We start from the raw sequence: 19,773 nt of genomic DNA on the forward strand, positions 1-19,773 counted from the left end.
CTCATGTTAGTAGATCAATTAACCCATTAAATGACAAGTGCTTGATTTAACTTATAAAACTTCTTATCAATCATTGAATTATTTGATGTTTAGTATTTATGGTGCCAAGAAAGTATATTCAGTCCTGAAATTTGACTCCATGAAGAACACATTTGACTTTCGTTATGATCAAGCAATCCTTCTCCCTAATTCATGATCCTTGAGTCCTCATAAATCTACAAGAACACTAATGGAAGTGTTTGCTAATTGCAAAGATGAAGAAGACATTTAGCCAGCCAAGTTAACCTGAGCAAAGTCAACTCCACAGAACATGACCTGATTACAAGTTCATATGCAGATGAAGCTTGTAGCTAAAAACTTTATGGTCATGCAGGTTCAATCACAGAAGGCTTTGCACTATTTCCTGTGATGCTCTCACAAGGAAAGTTTGAGAGTCATCATCACTAATCTGTAAAGCTATGATTACCAGTGGTTGGATGTTGAGTTTGACTTCCATTTCCTCAAATGGCTTGGTTCTTTTTCTGGTGGATACCATGGTATTCATGTGAATCACATAAAAAGAGTGAAAAGACACCACCCTTGCTGGTTGGCTAATCTTGAATGTTGAACTGATGAGTCTTTGCCAGGTTAGGTTAGAAGGATCAGGGCTTGAATTGTACACCAGCAAATAGGTGCTAAGAATCAACATTTATGGATCATTTATCTTGGTTAAAGATATTGTCCCCTAGCAAAAATGTAACATATTTGTATAGCTTCAACTCATCTGCAATTCTAACTGCAAACATCTGAAGAAACAAAAAAGCACAGTTTGCAGTAACACTTTCATAAATACTGTTCTTTTCATCTCCTTTTTCTTTTGATTTGCTTTCAGAGAAAAAGATGGACAATGATTAGCATGGATTAATCAACATTGCCTTGGATAGCTTTTGTCTTCTCTTCTTCTTCTTCTTCTTTTTCTTCTTCTTCTTCTTCTTCTTCTTCTTCTTCTTCTTCTTCATCATCATCATCATCATCTTCGTCTTCATCTCCTTCAGGGATTTCCTCATCCGGGTGGACTAGTTGCAGCTTGAGCCGGCCATCTTCGCGCGAAGCGTGCAAGAATTCCTTGGTGGGGATTCTGATCTCCCTCAGAACAAACCTCCCCTCATGCCTGTAAGACTTGAAGTAGATCCATGGCTTGCCGCTCTTCCCGATAGAAGAAATGGGAGGCGGAAAGCCACCTGTCCTCGTCCTCACATCAGAACAGTTGTTCGGATGTCCACCGCCAACCACAGCCTGCTTCTCCTTCCAACGATCGCTGCCCCGGTCATCACCATCCTCCTCGACCAGGTCGTCAACATCATCAGAGCTCTCCGAGCCGAGCCTTTCGGTGCAGAGCTGCAGCTTGTCCGAACTCTTCAGAGGGAAACCGTGGTTGGAATCCGGAGGCGGCGCGGGCTTCTCTTGGAAGTGCAACTCGCCGAAGATCTCGGTGAAGCTGCAGGCATTGTCCACCGGCTTCTTGGCCATGATCTGGCTCCAGGATGACAGGGACTCCATCAGCGTCGGGTTTTCCGGCCTCGGCTTCTCAAACAAGGAGCTCAAGCTACCACAGGCTGCCATGATCCTGATCCTGGTGCAGAAAGAACGAGAACTCGATCTGAACCAATCAACTACCAGTAGAGAGAAGGTGAAGAAGGAGGAGGAGGGTCGAAGAAGGCTCGGAGATTAGAAGGAGAGGTGGTGGTGGATTCTTTGACATGTGGTTTACTGGCCACTTCCCTCTTCTGCATGGCTTTGCAAGCATATGAATGACTGCTGCTGCTGCTGCTGCTAACCCTCCCTGGCCATGGTGATGATCTCCTTTGGGTCCTTGTGATTGATGGTGGTGATTCAAGTAAGTGTAAGGAACTTTCCATTAATGCAAGATCTAAGATAATATATGCGGTCTTCCCCTTAAATAGTAAGAGGTTTCAATGACTCAAATCTCAATCTTATCATTGTACTGAAACCTAAAAGGATGGATTACAACAAAAACTAGATAAGTTAATTGGAAGAACATCATGATGCAGCTGAGTGATGATTCATCTTTTAGGGCTTCACAGCTAAAATGCACAGAAATAAAGATAGAATGTGATGAGAGGCCATGTGGCTTCTCCTCGATCTACGATCTCGACAAGCTTATCTCTGTGGCCTCAGTATCGCCAAAAGAGCCAATCCAGATAAGGAGGGACTGAGGCTGGATTCAACAGTGACGAGGTTGTTCATGAGAGCCACTGAGTGGTGTGTGGAGCCCAACCAGCGGACGTGTCACACAAGGTGGCGTGGATCACTCTCCTCGGTTCATGCATCTGTGGAGCAACTCACCGATCGTGCCGACGGAGTCGGGGAATATGCAGCTTTGTAAGAATATGCCATGGAAGGAAGCAGACGGGTCGCTATCAGACGATGGGTTTGAGATGCTGCTGATAAGATGATGGCATTGTGAGGAGCAATGTTTGCTATCCTGAAGTGTAGATAGATGTTGGCGAAAATTTTAGATGAATATTTTCTTTATTTATTTTTTTTTTCTAATAAATAATTTTTTCAAATAATTTTTTTAGTTAAAAATACCTAAAATAATTCTACCCATCAAATTTATTTTATAGAATTTTTGTTATGGCAAATCATAATTATTCGTAAATAGTATAATGTTTTCCAAATAGTATTATGGTGTTTATATTGATGTGCTGCTAACAATTCCCATTACCAGTATCAATGAAGAAACCATAGAGACTACTTAGTGGGATCGAGATTGACGAGAGACTACACAAGATTCCATCAATATTTCAGCTAAATCATCTTTCCTAGCAAGGTTTTAAATCAAAGCACACCACCACATGTTCAAGCCAATAGCACAGCAATGACTTGCATGGAAGCAAGCGAAATTATAGTTCGAAACAACCAACATCGTAATAGCATTACGTTTGTATATCCTCAGCCTCGAGAACAGAATTGGCCAAAGAAAACTGTGGAGTCAGAACATAGCTTACGAGCATTGTTCAACAGCTAAATATGAGTCTTCAAAATTGTTCACGGCAACTGGGTGAAAAAACAATGCACAAATAGTTTAAAGCCGCCTTCCTCTTCTGCCGCCCTTCCTGCGTGTGCTGTCAGTAGGAATTGGCGTCACATCCTCTGCAGAATTAGGATCAGCAACAGTTAGTTGTAGCACAAAGTGGAAGGAAATAGTAAAATAAATGAGAAAAAAATAAACAATCAAGCAACTTCAGATAATAATTGATAGAATCAAAGCCATGAACCAGACGTCCAAAGAGAAGAAATATTTAAAAGATGCAGAGTGGACATCTTGACAGTGTGACTGGTGAAACACAATTCTTTATCAACATTAACATCCCAGCATTCTGGCTGAAAAAGAGGTAAAATGTAATATTTCTATTAAATTGCACCAATAAAAGAGTTAGATCACAAAACACATTCCTCCCAGACCGAAAAACAATTAACCAGCAATTGGTCAAAATAATGGTTCACTTGATGTGATCAATTAGCACAAAATAGTGCTTATATCAACATTATTTGATCGAGTCAACCTCACTTCTAAACCTGGACCCAATTACCAAGTCCGATAACTTTTGCTAATAGGTCAAACTTTCTACATCCTGCCGAACAGCTTTTCTAGATCCAAAACTTGAGGATCCATACCCAAATTACCATATCAAATTTTCAGGCTTTCAGCTCATAACAATAGACTGATGGAGTTGACCTCTTTAGTTGCAGTGGGTAAAGTTGCAATCATCAATCCTCCCAAACCCCACATTGCAGATGCCTGGTATATGCCACCCTATTCTTTTAACACAACTTTAATAAGACTAGGTTGAAATCCATGTCTACCTCACATGAGAACGAACAAGTCTAATAACTAAAGTATGCTGGCAATAGCTCATTAATGACCGGATGCACCACAGTGAAAAACACAGTGGGAGCGCAGCACTACTTTTACATCATCACCACCACAAGTTATGGATCCAAAGAGTCACAGAGTGGTATCAGTCAGAAAGACTATAAAAACATAGATCCAAAAAATCATGGAAAGCATCAGTCAATAATTAAGCAGGGATGAACCAAAGCTTGTACAAGGACAAAAATTATTGAGTGCAAAAAAAATGCAAGTATAAATTCGAACAACAAAAACAGTAGCAGTAACAAGTCGAGACAAAAAGCTAGACAATAGGGAAGACAAAGCAACAAAGCATCTTGGCCATGTGGCATGCCCATCAAGATATTTCTGTGCATCTCATGCAATTTAAGTAAAAAATAACCAATTACAATTAATAGTGGAAAATAGAAAATGCATCTCCTAATAAAGGCACACTCTTCAGAATAAAAAACAGCTTATAGAACCAGATAAGAGCTGATACGGGAATGACTAACGACACAAATTCTAACTCACCAATACGCCCGATTTTCATTCCAGAGCGAGCAAGTGCCCTAAGGGCAGACTGAGCACCAGGGCCAGGAGTTTTTGTCTTATTCCCGCCAGTAGCTCGCAGCTTAATATGCAGAGCAGTAATCCCAAGTTCCTGCATAAGTAAAATGAAAAGTAGGCCATCAGCATGACCATTTAAAATAGGATACTCAACACCGCAAAACGGCAGACCTTGCATCGCTGTGCCACATCTTGCGCTGCAAGCATAGCTGCATAAGGAGATGACTCATCCCTATCAGCTTTAACCTTCATACCTCCTGCAAATAGCAGCATTCCAAAGTCACTGATCATACTATAAAATAAAAGTAGTCCAGAAAGAAACCCTACACCTCAAATGGAGTGGAATCTGAAAAAAAAAGCTTTATCAGTGTCCTCTATGCGGCAGTAAATTCCAGGCAAAATATCATCGGAATAGCCATGTATCTAGGTATGAATATTTTTCAAGCATAAATAACATACAAGTTACATGCAATTTCGTCTAGCCAACTTGTTCTACACGCATGCAATTTTAAGAAATGCATCTAATAAAGTATTGTTGAATCATAATTTGAATTATTTTTCCCTTGGGTTGCATATCTCAAGTTCATTCAGTATCTGGCTTGGTATAACCTATACAAACCAAAATAAGAAAGGGGCAAAAGAACAAAGGAGACTTCAATAATGACCTTATTAATGGGAAGATTCAATTTTCATAATTACTTCATAAAATCGAGCTTTGCAATGCCAGGGTAAACCTCATAAAGGAGAGAACAAAATATTAATGACTACAGGTTGAACCAATGTGAAACACAGAAAAGGAGAATTATTGAACACTGTTTGATAATGATTTTTTTTGTAACATCACAAGATACATGTCCAGGAAGTGAAACTCAACCCTAAAGCAAGTGGAGCTTCTCCTTGTTTGAGCATGACCAGATCAACATTAGCTTGGTCTTCACATATCCTTACTTCGTATTATGTCCGGGTCCCTCAAAAATCACACCTCATGTCAGTTCAATTCATAGATACAAATCTCAGTAGTACCCGTTGGTAAGGACCCGTATTTACCATTGCTGCCTCTCTTTCTCTGTGTGGTTAAGGTAGTACTGACTCGCACCAACACTCAATATGCTGACTAGTACTAGTACCATACCAGTACAACCACTGAGCGGTAGTGGTACTAAACCCAGGTTTTAATCCATGATTTAATTCATAAATATTATAACTGCACATATACCCCATAATCAATATATTTTGCCCCCTAACCACTGAAAGTTGATTTTTCGTATATTGATTATAAAAATTATATCTAAACAATATTCAATAATGTTGCTGTAACTGTCTTATAAAGATGGGAAAGAAGCAGATCAAATATCCTCCAGATTAAGAAATTTAAAAAGGTTTGGAATACAAACCTGTAATTCGAACCAAGGTTTCCCTCCCAGAAAGATCTGTAACATGCTGCAGTTCAAACAAATAAACTGTCAGCAGGAAACAAATGATATAAGTACTTTCAGTATCAAGAGCACATTAGAACTCACAATAAAGGTATCATTGAATGATGCAAATATATGAGCAACACCAAATACTTGCTCCCCTTCGCGGACTGCAGGCCCTAGTGTCACATTCTCCTCCTTGGGCTCCCTGGTCTTCTTTCGTCCAGACTGTGGACCCAGATCCAGGAACAATGAGATTCCACTATAGAGGTAATTTAGAAGCTCAAGTAGAGCAGTTTAGAATTAACCAAATCAACAAGGTGCAAATTATTTTACAAGAGGTAACTGCCAGTCACAAGCACATAACCTTAGACGAAAAAGAGACTTTACCAAAAGATCAATACAAATAAGTTTAAGCTGATCCATAATTCTATTTGCACAGCACCGCAAGGACATTAATTCAGAACCAAGACCTAAATTTCACAACACCTTTAGCAAACATGGAAGAATAAGCATAAAAATATCTTCTTTACAACACCAAGAGGAATACAAATCCTCAACAGCCATAAAAATCGTTACTACTGTTCATGCGTCCGAAAAGCATCTCAGAGCAATGGCAACTGAAATAAAAACAATAGTTTCTAGTACCCAAAATCTGAAATTTCACCTAAATCTTTCAGACGATTCGCTCAGTTCAGGAGAAAAAGAACTCCAGGTTTCCAAAGAAGTGGTTTAGGCTGCATAAAAACGCTCAGGAAAAGATTGATTCATCGCCGCTATGGATCCAAAATAGATAACTAAAACTAATCCAAGAGTTACAAGCGGATGAAACGAAAACGATAGCGAGGAGAGGGTTCTTGAGATCTCACCATGGTCGAAGTGGGAGCAGTAGAGAACGGCTGCGAGAGATCCCCCGGTCGGCAGCAAAAGGGATGCTAACCCTAGTGGCTGGCTGGCCGGTGCCTTATATAGGACGTCCTGTTACCCGTTCTCAACTTACCCGACGTACCCATGCGACGATTGTGACGCAAGATCTGGCCCACCCGTACCTCACTTTCCGAGTAAAGTTTGGGTACATTTATATGGTTTCGGCTTCGTCGAATGTGCGGGTGTTAATGGGTCGGATTGAGAGAGCGCCGACGGGCTGTACTAATGACCCGATCCGACCCGCTTTACTAACGGATCGCATCCGAGTCGGTCGGAGCCCATTCCACACGACCCACTATCCCTGTCATATGAGATACTACAGCAAACAGCTTATACACCAAATCACAAGGCGGCACGTACTCACCTGCAACACGTGAAACATCAGAGCGGTAAAACCACGCGTCGCCACCAAAATACAATGCGACAATTTCGGTAAATAAAATTATGAAATTACGATTTAATTCTCAGGTGAACGATAAGAACGACTTGTGTTTCATCGAATGCCCGAAGAACAAAGGGTATAAAAGTCATATCACGCCAGTGCGGTGCGGTGTCGCTCCATCCGCATATAAGGAGCTGATACCGTGCGGCCGCCTTCCCCAATTTCTCCTGCCTCTCCGCTTAATCGTTTTCCGGAAGTCCGCCGCTGTCATCCGTCTCCACTCCCTTTCCACGAATTCTTTCACTTCTCTGATCGAAGATATCGAGGTTCTTCTGGAATTGGCTAAGGCAATCTTCTTATTATTCGGATTCGTTGTTACTTTTGGTTCTTTTTTTCTCGCCGATTCTTCTGGGGATTTTAGGGTTTTCTTGGTCCGCTCTTTGTTTCGATCTTTCATTTTCTTTTTTTGTTTCTCCGGTTTCTTGTTTCTTGGTGATTCGATTGAGTCTTTTCTTGCGAAAAGTTTGCTTCGTGGGGAATAAGTTATTTATGGCGGATGGGTTCTTGACAGGGAATTAGTGGCGTCTTTAGGTTTCTTCAGGCCTTCGATCGGCTGCGTAAGGGTTTGGTGAGGCTTATTTCTTGGTGGGTTTTCTGGGTATAAGGAGGGAAATTTGATGTCATGAGAATTGATAGGGGAATGCAGAGATTGGATTGCGACCAAGAGGAAAGCGTGCTGCGCCGGAAGGAACAGATTGGGCGGGGGCTTCGTGCCGGTTCTGCCAAGGTCAGAACTCGTAATAAAGGAATGCTTTGAGGTCCGAACCTTTCGAGTAGGGACAAAGAAGGGCTCAAAGAAGTTAAAGCAGCAGACAAGATAGGGGAAGAAGATGACTAGAATCTTTGTTCAGCGTGGATCGGTGGGGTCTTCCTCGAATGCCAATCGCCCTCCTTCGAACTCAGTGCCCCAGCCTTCTGCCTCTCAGGCTGCGTCTAGTTCCAGGGAGCAGGATGTAGAAAAACAGGTTCTTGAAGACCAGAGTGCACTAAACGATCCCAGAGAGCCATCAGAGAGTGGTGACGATAAAATATTGAAGCATGATGATCCTGGAGCTTCTACTGTAGTTGAGGGTGGTTCCAATGTTTGTTTTGAAGAGGACAGATCTATGCATGATGTCTCAGCTTCTACAGTTATTAGGCAAGAGACGAGTGAACCTTGTGTGAACCAAAAAGATTCTGTGCGATTATGTACTGGCTCATCCCAGATTGTTAATGGAGGTTCATACCCTCCACCACCTCCAGCCCCACCTCCAAAACCGTTTTCCACAAATTTGGGCTCAAGGAGAACCAGCTTGGGGTCTTCAAACACTGCAAGGATTAGTTCTTTAAGAAGGCAGTCAGCTTGGCCGGGTGTCTCAACGCGGTCACCATCAGAATCTCGGCCTTCTTCTCCAAGGTCATATGGTGAAGGGGAAGGTTACAATAGTGCAGATGAACAAGGCCCTTGCTATGCGTCCTCTTTTGATGATTCGGTATGATACCTTGTTGAATTTTGATCTTGCGAAGAAAAGACAACATGATTTAGACTAATTGTTTGAACCTTAAGTTCATATTTTTGGTGAAACATTAATTTACCTTTTGACATTTTTGGAGACATATTAGCGGACTAGATTCCATGTACTGAACATAATATCATCTTTTCTCTTAATTTAGTTTAAATAATTGTGTTTATACAATGGTTGTTTATGTGGTGGAAAATTTTTTTATGATCCTCTTTATGTGAGATCTTGTAGACTTTTGATGCTTTGCATTCCTTTCTTTTTGACTTCTGATTTTCATCAGGCTATTAACTTTTTCTCCTGTTAAATTTTATGTCTTTCCATTATTGGATCTGTCATAGGCAAAGATATCTGCACTTATTGTCTGGATGCAGTACCCATTGTAGCATATTCGTTTGAGTTTTCCTACAGATAAATTATAATCTCAAATAAATTGCACTGAAAGTTCTCTTTATGGCTCCTAATCAATTTCATTTTAACAGATAATTTGACTTTTTATTGCCACAAACAAAAGAGCAGTGCTGTATCATTTTAACAGATATCACACCTTAAGGAGCAGTTCTGTAAGTGTCTACATAAGGGTGCTGCCTTCATTTAGTATATTATATCCAGTTAACATGTCTCGCTAACCTTTGTGCCAACTGAAGAAAGATGACTTTAGCATCAGAGCATGTTGAGAAAATGGTGGTCAAATGATGGTGTCTTAAGCCACCACTGAAGTCATTGGGCATGGAAGACCACTAACTAAGATTTAGGTCTCATATTCTAGTTAGTATATCTATCTAATTGTGGCATGTTGTGTTGGTTATCCTTGTGTCAACTTCGTTAGAAAAAAAACATCCATTAAGTACTTCACGTCTTCAATCACGTCTTCCTCCTAGTATCTTTTCATCCAAACATTAAGCTAAAAGTATTATGAGGACAAAAAATTTGATGTTCATGGTGATTAAGCTTTTGATTTTCTTCCTATATGGTCCCTCGGTCGTCAAACTAATGTGTGAGGCCACTGTAAGGCTTGCAAGTAAGGCATTGTACCATTCCTATAATTTAGGGTGTCATCGCATATATTAGTTGGAGAAGATGGGTTTGGGTGGCTTTTGATCGGTGTTGGTGCTAATGTAAATTGTTATGGCGATAGCCAATATGTGCTAATGTAAGTTGGAATTGCTTAAGTCGTGAGATATCCTTGAGATATTTGTCCACAAAGGATCACTCTAAGAGCAACCTCGCACAAGTCCCGAAAGACTTACGTGCTAGTGAGACGAGACATATTAGGAGCCACCATCGGGTTAGACCTCACGTGCATCATACTATGGTTTGATCTTGAACCATTTTGGTCCTTAATGAAAATACCAGGTCCATTTGTCGCACATTGGAAGTGGGTAAAAAGTTGAATTAACTTGTAAGGGTTTGATGGATGTCATACCGATAACTTGACTTTAAGCATTGTGGGCCTATGACTTATCCTTAACAGAGTTAATGAGTTAGTTATCCTATCAAATTGGATTATGGCATTCATACCAATTGAGTGCAAAAGTTGCACTCACTTATTATATTTGGTAAATGATGATAACATTTACCTTTTCTTGTTTCTTAGTTGTGATGTGATTTTTGTTTTTCTGTTGTTTATGTCTATGAAATACTAAAATGTCAATTTCTTGTTAGGAGAGAGAAAGGCTGTTTGACCTTGAGATACGCCGAACAAAGGGTTTTGAAGTCAAAAAAATGTTGGAGGATGGGAATTGTCTTTTTCGGGCCGTGGCTGACCAAGTTTATGGTGAGCCAGAATCTTATGATCTGGCAAGACAAATGTGCCTGGATTATATGGTGAGTATTATTAAAAAAAAGTTCTTAAAATAGTGCTAATTTGGCAGTTCTATTATCATGCTACATGAATGATGTTATCCACTGCTGTATGGATTGCAGTTACTGGTATAGATTTTTTCAACTATGTAGTTAGTCATCATTGTATATGCATAAATTGATTTTCTACTTCTTTTATCAAGGAACAACTAGTATGTTTTTTGCCAATGAAAATGTTGTGGTTCATGCTAGTTTGTGTTGATGCTTGTCAACTTTAGATGATGTATCCTAATGCTTTCATGTTAGTGCATGGTGGTTAGATATGCATAATGCTTGTCATCATTGTATTCATCCTATTCTATTTTGGGAAGGCCCCTTAAACTCACATCATTTTACATGCCATCATAGCTTGTATTCAATGGGTTGTCCAGTCAAAATATGACTGATGAACAATAGGTTTGTCAGAATGTGATGATGTGTTATGTAACCAACAGAAGAGTCAAAAAAATAAGGCATTTGTAACTGAACAAGAACAGAGCTGTTAAAAATACTATGGCCTAAATTTGCTTTGTCTCTAGCTAGCAGTCTAACATGCAAGTTGTATTTCTTGGTTTAACAAACAAAAGTAACATCCTTTTTGCAGAAAAGAAAGGAATTTAATGTTAACATTTGGTAACAGCTGATGACAGGAATCTTCTTAATTTCACTTTGTATAAGAAGAACATGAAATATAAGTCCTGTGGTTTAATCAGCGTTCATTAGAGCACTTTGTTGTCACAATATGAAACAAGGCTAGTTGGAAGAATATGAGATATGGGTAAAAGACGAGTAATTTAACTTCCTACAGATTAAATATAGAACAGTGAGAATTTATGTTATTTCCAAAATATGGTGTGCATGATCAAGGCTAGTTGTTGTAGATCGATATAGATAAGTTACCATTTTTTTTCTTTTTTTGCTCAGGAAAAAGAGAGGGACCATTTCTCTCAATTTGTAACAGAAGGCTTCACATCGTACTGCAAGCGGAAAAGGCGAGACAAGGTAAATAATGTCGACCTTTTCATAATTGAAACAGCTTGAGTTATTATGCTTTATCCTTCGCCTAGCCAGCAAAGAAACTTAAATATTTTCTGAGCTTATGATATTCATCATTTAGACTACTCGCCAGGGTGTCTCAAGCTAGTTTGTAGCTACAACACAACAATTCTGGTGTATTCTGCCGATCAAAGCAACCCTAGTGTATCCTGAATTTCTGATATACATGAACCTTATGTCACACAAGCTTTAGCCCAGTAATTATGATCATGATTTGCTGTATTGGGTATCAGACACCCACAAGTATACTGTTGAACCAATACAGGTACAGTGTGCTGGCATACCTATGTTGGTACGGGTTCGATATCCATCTGAAATCTTTAAAAAATTTATTTCATAAATGAATCCTACCTAGTGTTAGTCAAGATTCATATAATTTATGTGGTTGAAGTCTACAACACAATATATTGCAGTGAAATATGTGTCAGAAAAGGATCAAACATGGAATCTAAAGTATACATTGTAGTGCACAAATAAGTTAAAAGAGTCATGTAAACAATTGTGCATGATAATTGGTTATATATGAAGACCATATCTGTTCCTACCACCAAGATGAATGTCATGATTTCATGACAGGTGAGTTGGGGTCCTTAATGTGATGATATTGTAGATCGATATAGTATGTTTCCAGGACCCAAGTATGAAACTACTCTCAGGACATCTATATTATTAAATGGTGTGAAACGGATGCATCAATTTGGCAGTAGTTATCGCCTCATCATCATGAACCACCCATGTTTTAAAGGGCTCCTTGGGCTAGTCGGATCATGGCAAATTCGGCTCCATAGGATGTAGTGCATCTGAGCTGTGGCTCCCATTGTTAAATTGTTGCTGCATACCATAAGATACACTAGACTATGAAAAAAATGATCAACGAGCACCATGCATTTATTATCCATGAGTTTGAGAATAGGAGGAACTGATGTCTGGCTTGGTGTCATGTGGGCTCCATGTTATATCATCGTATGAATCAACGGCGACAATCCATACCAATCAGCATTAGCTTGTATTCGTTTTGTACCCACTCATAACAAACTTGTATTGATCTATAATAATCTATATTCTATAGTTTGGCCGGTACAAACTGATATTTATCAATCAGTACATGGATGGGGTTCCACTCAGTTTGGTTCAATGCCAGGCTTACCACCTGATATGCTTACTATGGTGGTTGGTGGCAAGGTAACCTTACAAGGATTGTGCTGGGCAGTAAGCCAATCGCCCGGTACTAGCATACATGATTCACTTTTAACCGTTTCTAATCTCTCTGTGTCTCTGCCTCTTCATCCCCTCGTCTGCATCTCCACCTCCTCTCCACTGTCAAACATCTTCTCTCTACTGTTGTCAAGTGCATGCATCTCTCTCTCTCTCTATATGGTTGGCCCGTGTCAATTGGCACAGACCTCTACCAACACTAAGGACACTCTGGCACTTTACTGGTCCAGTTATCCGACTTAGGTTTAACTCCTGGAGTGTTCCATCTTTTGCTACATGGTGGTCTATGCCCTAAGATTTCAACAGACCAGTATTTACTAATATTGTCTTTTATGAATGTAGAATCCATGTAGGCAGTTAAACCAAATGAAAGAACACGAAACTAAAAACCCATACATATGTGACGTGGATGTGATTTGCATGTGCACAAAGAATGCATAAAAATGTGCTCAAAAGCCATTATTCAAGAGAAGATATGAACAATGAAAATAATGCACAAGAGCATACTAACAGTAATTTGACAAGATGAGCTACTTCCAATTATGCATTGGTAAGCTGCAACCAATAATGTTAAAAAAAGACTGTATGAAAGTAATGTTTCCAATCTCTCTAGAAGCATTTCTCTTGAGTTTCCTATTTGTTCTCTATTAGAGCACTGCTGTTTGAGCTCTGGGACTATGGAAACAAAAACGAGATGAAGAATGGAGAAGACGGTTAGTTATAACTAAGGAGATGAAGATACCTCACGAGGCCCCATAGTAAGATTTGTGAGAGAGCTGCATGGAATTAGAGTTATTGGGAGGAAACCCTGGAACAGAACAGTTATACTATATGTTCTTTCTGTTTCTGTGTCTGCCACTGGATGCAGTACATTGATATTTGCTTAGTCATCTTTACAATTTATTTTATCTACTAATATAATTGATTTTTCTTGATGTAGTTATAAATGATTTTCCTTTGGTTTTATGAGCATAGAAAGTTTGGGTTGTTACAGGTCTATGGAAACAACATTGAGATCCAGGCATTTGCTGAAATGTACAATCGTCCTATACATATATATTCTTATAGCACAGGTGATGATTTGGAAATTTGATGATCATATGCGTGTGGTAGAATTGTTAACGTTAGCTCCTAAGTCTTGTGGTTTTATGCAGAACCTATTAATATCTTCCAGGGAAATTATGACACTGACACACCTCCAATTCGATTAAGTTACCATCACGGTAACCATTACAACTCACTTGTTGATCCACTCAGGATGACAGTTGGTGTAGGCCTTGGGATTAGCAGTCTTCGAGAGGTACGTTCTTCTGCATACAATTTTTCACACTTCTATTGACAATACATTCTCAGAAGTCTCTACATTAGCTCTTTTGGTTGTTCAGAGTAGAGACTAGTGAGTAATACAAGGAGTAATTTTGGCTACTAGTGTAATATACATTTATTGCATGGATTTTTGTGTATTAAATTCTATAAACTTGTGTTTTTATCATCGATCTGGTTGTGGCTTAAATGCTAATAATTTAGGAAGGAATAAAAATTGACTAGACATTGTTGTGTACCTTGTAATTGTATAAATACCAACGTAGCAGGGGCATTACCTAGTTCAGTTATAACAGTCTTGAGATCACTTGTAATGGTTAGGAAGTCTTCTCCCTTGGACGTTGACTTAAACATTTTGGTCACAATGGCATCATTTGTCAACTAGTAGTTGTCTCCTGTTTCTGAGTGATGCTCTTTATCTTTGTAGAGAAACCTTGATAAGGACCAGGTGAAGGCTGCCATTAGAGCCCAGCAGGACCAGCAAATTGACAATGTAAGTACTGTTGCCTATATGCTCGCTGACTACTACTTTTGCATAACTCTGCTTTTCCAGCTGACCTTTGATCAGTTTCTTGTTGGTTTTCTTCATGTTTATAATTTGAAGATTTCTTATAAGCTGCTATAGAATTATAAAAGTGACAGCAGTATTTTTAAATAAGCTTCTAGGTCTTCGTATAGTGCGAATACCTATATAGTTGTTGCATCTATTTTCTTTTAGTGATTGTATCTGGGCAATAAATCTTTTAATTTATGTAGTCATATTGAAGACCATTCTGTTTTATACTATTTTGATCCAATATTCACACACAAATCCTGAAACATGCATCGTTCCATCTCATTTCCTGACCCTTTTTTTTTAAATTTGTCACATCTTAGTCTGATCATGTGAATGAAAAGAACTGAATTATCAACCAGCCTTTGCGCAGTCTGTAAAAAGAAATGTCCCTTTGAATTGCCTGTAAGAGTCTGTCCCTTTATGGTGAATTTTCACCATGGATGGCCTGTAAATGTCTGCTCACCAAGGTGAAAAGAAGATAATGGAGGCGGAGGCATACCGGTGAAATGGATGAGGAGGAAGCAGCAGCGGGAACACGGTCAGGAGGGGAAGAGAGAGCATATGAGAGAATGAGAGGATGAAAGAAAGAGAGCATGCATGAGAGAAGGCAAGAAAGAAAAATATAAAGAAAAAAAAAAGCGAAAGATATGGTGTTAGAGTCGTTCAAAATAAAAGAATAATACTGATACGGGACTAAAAATTTATTGCTTGGTACAATTCAATATGATCTGTTTGCCATCCACTAAGCTTTGGTGTGGTGGGCTTACCGAACTGTAACATTCCATATACTGCATTGAACCAGGAGAAGTCAGCCAATCTGTATTCAGATTTACAGTTAGGCTGTTAGATTAGTAAATAACTACCTGTATTGACCAGTAGCAGTATTTTAAATCTTGCCTTTAATGATGCTGGCTTCCTATTTTAGCGATGCTAATCTCGACTCCTATGTACCAGCTCTCTGTTTTTGAAGGATTGTTCTTATGAGTGTTCTTTTCATTTTTCACACTAACGTATTATGCTTCAGCATTATTGAGTAATTATGCTTGTCTCAATTTTTGGCTCTCTGTACCTCTCTGTTTGCTGGGTTTTCTCCTTTTCTCCGACTATTTTAATGAGTAAAACAACTCCATGTTGCTCAAGTCTAATTCTTATTAAGCTTCAAAACTTTCTTATTAAGTTTCAAATGTCTGGTGGTGGTTGTGTAGAATGCTTCCACCAAAGGAGGTTCTTCAGATTTTATTACTGCTTTTCCCCTTAAATATACTTGGATAATTCTCATGTCTTTTGCTGATGTCAATGGTTCCTCTATAAAATGAGATAAAGCATTTAGTTATTGTGCAAAAGAAGTATCCTTGACATCATAACGTCAAGTACATCACATGTTTGTGATGATACCTAGTTGTCCAATGTTTTTTACCATGAGTTTTTCAGATCCTAGATCATGGTTTATCTACTCCTATTGCTCCCGTTGATATATATTTTCTTCATTTCTTAATGTAGAGTTCCAGTTTTTCCAATCTTTTAATTGATGATCCAAAAGTTTTAGGAATCTAACCTAGAGTTTGATGATCATTGTAATGGATGTTTACTGGGTTTTCAAGTTTAGATTTCATTTTATTAATGTCAAGAATGCCTCTTCTATATCGTTGCATGCTAACTGGAGACAATGATACTCCTGGAACCTTTGTCAAACTAGAATCCTGTTTAATATTAAGGAATTTTCAAGTGTAAAGAACCAAGTTTGGCATTTAATAGATAATCTTTTAAAATTTGTAGCTTGTTTCGAGTAACAAGTTTCTTGCTTGGAACATTGCAAGTCTGGTATAGTGGGGCTTCTTTCTGCGATACGAGGTGTCTAAAGATTTGCATGATGACAGGCACTTGTGGCTGAGGGACGTTTTTACTCTGATCTTGAACTGACAGAGAAGGAAATCGAGCGGATGGTGATGGAGGCTTCACGGGCCGAATATTTAGCCAAGGACAACCTGAAGCAGTATCCTTCGTTCCGAGAGTCCTCCACGTCTAGGGCGGAACCATCATCCTCTGTGGCAAGTGAGTCCCTCTCGTGTCTAATTGCATCCAAATCTGAAGTTAAATGCAAATAGTAGTCTTTTGTCTGTTCATGATGAAAAATTCAATATATTGCTAACAGCAACAGGGTCGTCTCGATCTACACTGGAGGCTGATGGCCAGAGAGTCTTTTTGCCAGAGACGGTGCCCACCAGCAGCATGCAGACGGTTCTGTCGATGGGTTTCGGTTACATGCAGGTCATCGAAGCATACAGCATTTTTGGTGATGATGTGGATTCCATGGTGTGCTACCTGCTGGAGATGGGAGGCAACAGGTCTCCCCTTGGCAGGAATAGACATAAAGGGAAAGCAGCAGAGTGAGCCTCTACAAGCTTAGCATATAGCAGGGTGCATATGGCATATAGTGTTTGTAGACACGGTCGGTTTAATAAGGATGTTATGAAGGAAGGATATCAGATGCTACCATTGTTGTAGCCATGATGGAGCTCTGAAGCTGTAGAGCATGCAGCTTTCAGCATGAGGTGCTAGTTGTGAGTAACGTCATGAACTAGACGGCAAGTCTTTTAATAACACTGTTGCCATGGATCATAAAGAATGAAGGGCTTTCGCTTCTTTGTTGGTCCTATTCTTTTCTCTCTCTCTCTCTCTCTCTATCTCTCTTACAGGTTGTGGATTTTGAGCCATTTTGGGTTGTAGATTTTAGACCACAGAAAAATAAAGAAAAGAAATACTCTGAAAAAAATAAAGGCTAACTTTCTTTAAAAAAAAAATTATTTTTATTTTTTTCTGTTATTTTTTAATATATTTTTGTAAAATGTTTTTTTTATTTTTTTTAAAAAATAAAAAAATATATCTATGTTGTCAATATATTTAGTTAGAAGTCAGGATGTCTGTTCATAAATAGTCAGCTTTTCTAAGATTTTTTATGCTCCCTTAAGAATCTACAAAAGAGAATAACGTAACTTAGGAGGGGATACACAAGTAGCAATTTCAATAAATACTTGATGAACAATGTCAATTACAAATATAGACTTTGTAATATTTAAACGATCATGTAATAAAGGGTCTAAGGTAACTTGTCGTGACGTATAGTCTTCATAAGTGCTCACGTAATATTATTACGAAACAAATCAACAAATCATTCTTAAACACTATCATAAAAAGATTGCTTGGATAGATTATCATTCTTAAACACTATCATAAAAAGATTGCTTGGATAGATTATTTCTGGATAATTTTATCTTTACGTGATGATTACACACAACCTGTGTTTACAAGCTTGAAATAACCACAAAAGCTAACTAAACTATGTCTATCAAACATATTGCGAGCCTTCTACATGCTATGTAAAATATGAACAAAATCGAAAGATATGAACATATACGAGCATTATATCGAATATCCTATTTATAGCTTTGTCCGTGATATTCTCTCATACTTATTTTTTTGACGTCCTCGTCGAAGCCTTTGCGGACGCTGCATCTCCTCACCTTTACTGTATCTTCAATCTTCTACTCCAGTAGCAACGTGCCTCTTGGCTCTCAGTTGCTCTCCGTTGTTGTTGTTGAGTAGTCGAACTTTGATTCGCTACGTTGCTTCAACCCACCAATGACTCTGACTCTAATATAGGGTTGGTTGAGTTGTGTGGATCATTATTGGTTCCTACGAATCCTTTAGATGAAGGAAAAGACATTCTTTATTATGTGTCAATCTCTTAAATGTCTCACACTGCTTGATCTGGGTGGATGCTTATTAGAGCTTTAATGAGTATCACCTTGCCGACTTCAAAGTTTTTTTTGGGTTTTTCCTTCACAAAATTTGCCCATCGATTCTTCTTCCACTTTATTGTCACCTCTAAGTAGGTTCGTATCACTTTTGCTTTCGATCAACATTTTATTGAAAAGTAAAGTAAACAGTCTTACTCTCAATAGTACTGATTATCATTGGTGATGATTTGACAATTGTTGTCTTTCACTAAGTTTCCTCAAAGGGCCTTTGAACATATGCAGAGCTCCTGTGCTGAATAAATAAGAAAACTATGGTACTATGTTTTGCCCATTCTTTTACGAGTTAAGAAAGCAAAAGTTACTCGATTTCGCCCGCCTCCTCAAGAGTTGTATTTAATGCATTAAGCTGGTTACTAGTCTTCGTTTGCTCTTTACTCATATGTTCGAACCACCCAAGTGTTTGTGTTATTTGCGTTGAGTTAGCTATTGTGATTCGCCTTCTTACCGCTATCGAACTTTTAAAATGGAAGAAATTTTACCCAAAAAAGAGCAAAAGTGCATCTCGACTTAGAGCAAGTCTCTAATAGTTTTGGTCATCTCTAGGATTGTGATATCTTATCCATCATCTCTATCGCCTACTCCTTTGAGTAGAAAAGGTATTGTACTGTGTACTACCTACTTCTTTCTTTGGTCGAGCACTCCTGATCGTCCCGAAGTCTCCCCACTTTTGACTATTTTGATAAGAAGCCCATTAGCGTCGGTCTTATGAAGTGTCTTGACTTCTGCCCTTCATCCTTATCTCGATACTTAGAGTTTGCTTGTTCATTCTCCACCTCAGCCCCTTTTATGACCAAACGCTTTCCCTCTATAAGAGCAACGAATTATTGACTCTACGGAAATCTCGCCACTACGGTACTATGGTGTTGCCATGCCAATGGCTCTACTATCTGATGTTTCGCATCTACGTCCCTTTCTTCATGATCGGTAGATCCGTCTCTGTGGCACTGTGACAATCATCTAAGTCTACCTCCATTATAATCGACGCTTGATTTTGGGTAGCTGAGTCCCTCTGGACTCGTTGCTTCCATCTCCTTTTCGACCACTAAGTTCAACACTTCTATATTCTCCAAGAAGTTCCACCTTTGATTGTATTCGCTCCTTTGGCAATTGACCTTCGTTCACTCACTCTCGGGTCACGCTCGAATATCACTTTGCACTCATCGATACTTTATCGGAGCGTGAGAGCATGCAAAATCACCTCCATTGTGCACTCCC

General features: G+C 39.0%; 3 protein-coding genes across 4 annotated transcripts; 1 reads left to right on the forward strand and 2 right to left on the reverse strand.

Moving 5' to 3' along the window:
* Positions 1-668: 668 nt before the first annotated feature.
* Positions 669-2,421, reverse strand: LOC135631255 (protein FANTASTIC FOUR 1-like). The gene has a single exon (XM_065138775.1). It carries the CDS (start codon positions 1,600-1,602, stop codon positions 901-903), a length of 702 nt encoding a protein of 233 aa, XP_064994847.1. The 5' UTR covers positions 1,603-2,421; the 3' UTR covers positions 669-900.
* A 450-nt stretch (positions 2,422-2,871) lies between these two features.
* On the reverse strand, positions 2,872-6,864 carry LOC103976527 (small ribosomal subunit protein uS11y). Its single transcript, XM_009391763.3, has 6 exons — positions 6,750-6,864; positions 5,986-6,108; positions 5,860-5,905; positions 4,637-4,722; positions 4,430-4,559; positions 2,872-3,156 (listed from the first exon to the last, which is right to left on the reverse strand). Exons 1-6 carry the CDS (start codon positions 6,750-6,752, stop codon positions 3,089-3,091), a joined length of 456 nt encoding a protein of 151 aa, XP_009390038.1. The 5' UTR covers positions 6,753-6,864; the 3' UTR covers positions 2,872-3,088.
* A 533-nt stretch (positions 6,865-7,397) lies between these two features.
* On the forward strand, positions 7,398-17,396 carry LOC103976528 (OVARIAN TUMOR DOMAIN-containing deubiquitinating enzyme 6). 2 transcript variants are annotated; one of them, XM_065138936.1, is made up of 10 exons: positions 7,398-7,536; positions 7,761-7,817; positions 7,886-8,721; positions 10,414-10,575; positions 11,515-11,592; positions 13,856-13,934; positions 14,016-14,161; positions 14,612-14,677; positions 16,618-16,792; positions 16,893-17,396. In XM_065138936.1, exons 3-10 carry the CDS (start codon positions 8,080-8,082, stop codon positions 17,129-17,131), a joined length of 1,587 nt encoding a protein of 528 aa, XP_064995008.1. In that variant the 5' UTR covers positions 7,398-7,536; positions 7,761-7,817; positions 7,886-8,079; the 3' UTR covers positions 17,132-17,396. The 2 variants fall into 2 exon arrangements, with proteins under 2 accessions (XP_064995008.1, XP_064995009.1); XM_065138937.1 differs by having other exon boundaries at positions 7,896-8,721.
* Positions 17,397-19,773: the final 2,377 nt, after the last annotated feature.

Source organism: Musa acuminata, chromosome BXJ3-2, assembly GCF_036884655.1.
Source record: "Musa acuminata AAA Group cultivar baxijiao chromosome BXJ3-2, Cavendish_Baxijiao_AAA, whole genome shotgun sequence".
Classification (NCBI taxonomy): Eukaryota; Viridiplantae; Streptophyta; class Magnoliopsida; order Zingiberales; family Musaceae; genus Musa; species Musa acuminata.

Bases quoted from the DNA above. Each gene is read 5' to 3' on its own strand.
- LOC103976528 (XM_065138936.1), top strand. From the start codon at position 8,080: ATGACTAGAATCTTTGTTCAGCGTGGATCGGTGGGGTCTTCCTCGAAT. The intron at 10,576-11,514 runs GTGAGTATTATT...TTTTTTGCTCAG, and splicing joins AAATGTGCCTGGATTATATG to GAAAAAGAGAGGGACCATTT. The intron at 11,593-13,855 runs GTAAATAATGTC...GGGTTGTTACAG, and splicing joins AGCGGAAAAGGCGAGACAAG to GTCTATGGAAACAACATTGA.
- LOC103976527 (XM_009391763.3), bottom strand. The intron at 5,906-5,985 runs GTGAGTTCTAAT...TTTGAACTGCAG, and splicing joins CATTCAATGATACCTTTATT to CATGTTACAGATCTTTCTGG. The intron at 3,157-4,429 runs GTGAGTTAGAAT...CTAATTCTGCAG, and splicing joins AATGAAAATCGGGCGTATTG to AGGATGTGACGCCAATTCCT.
- LOC135631255 (XM_065138775.1), bottom strand. From the start codon at position 1,602: ATGGCAGCCTGTGGTAGCTTGAGCTCCTTGTTTGAGAAGCCGAGGCCG.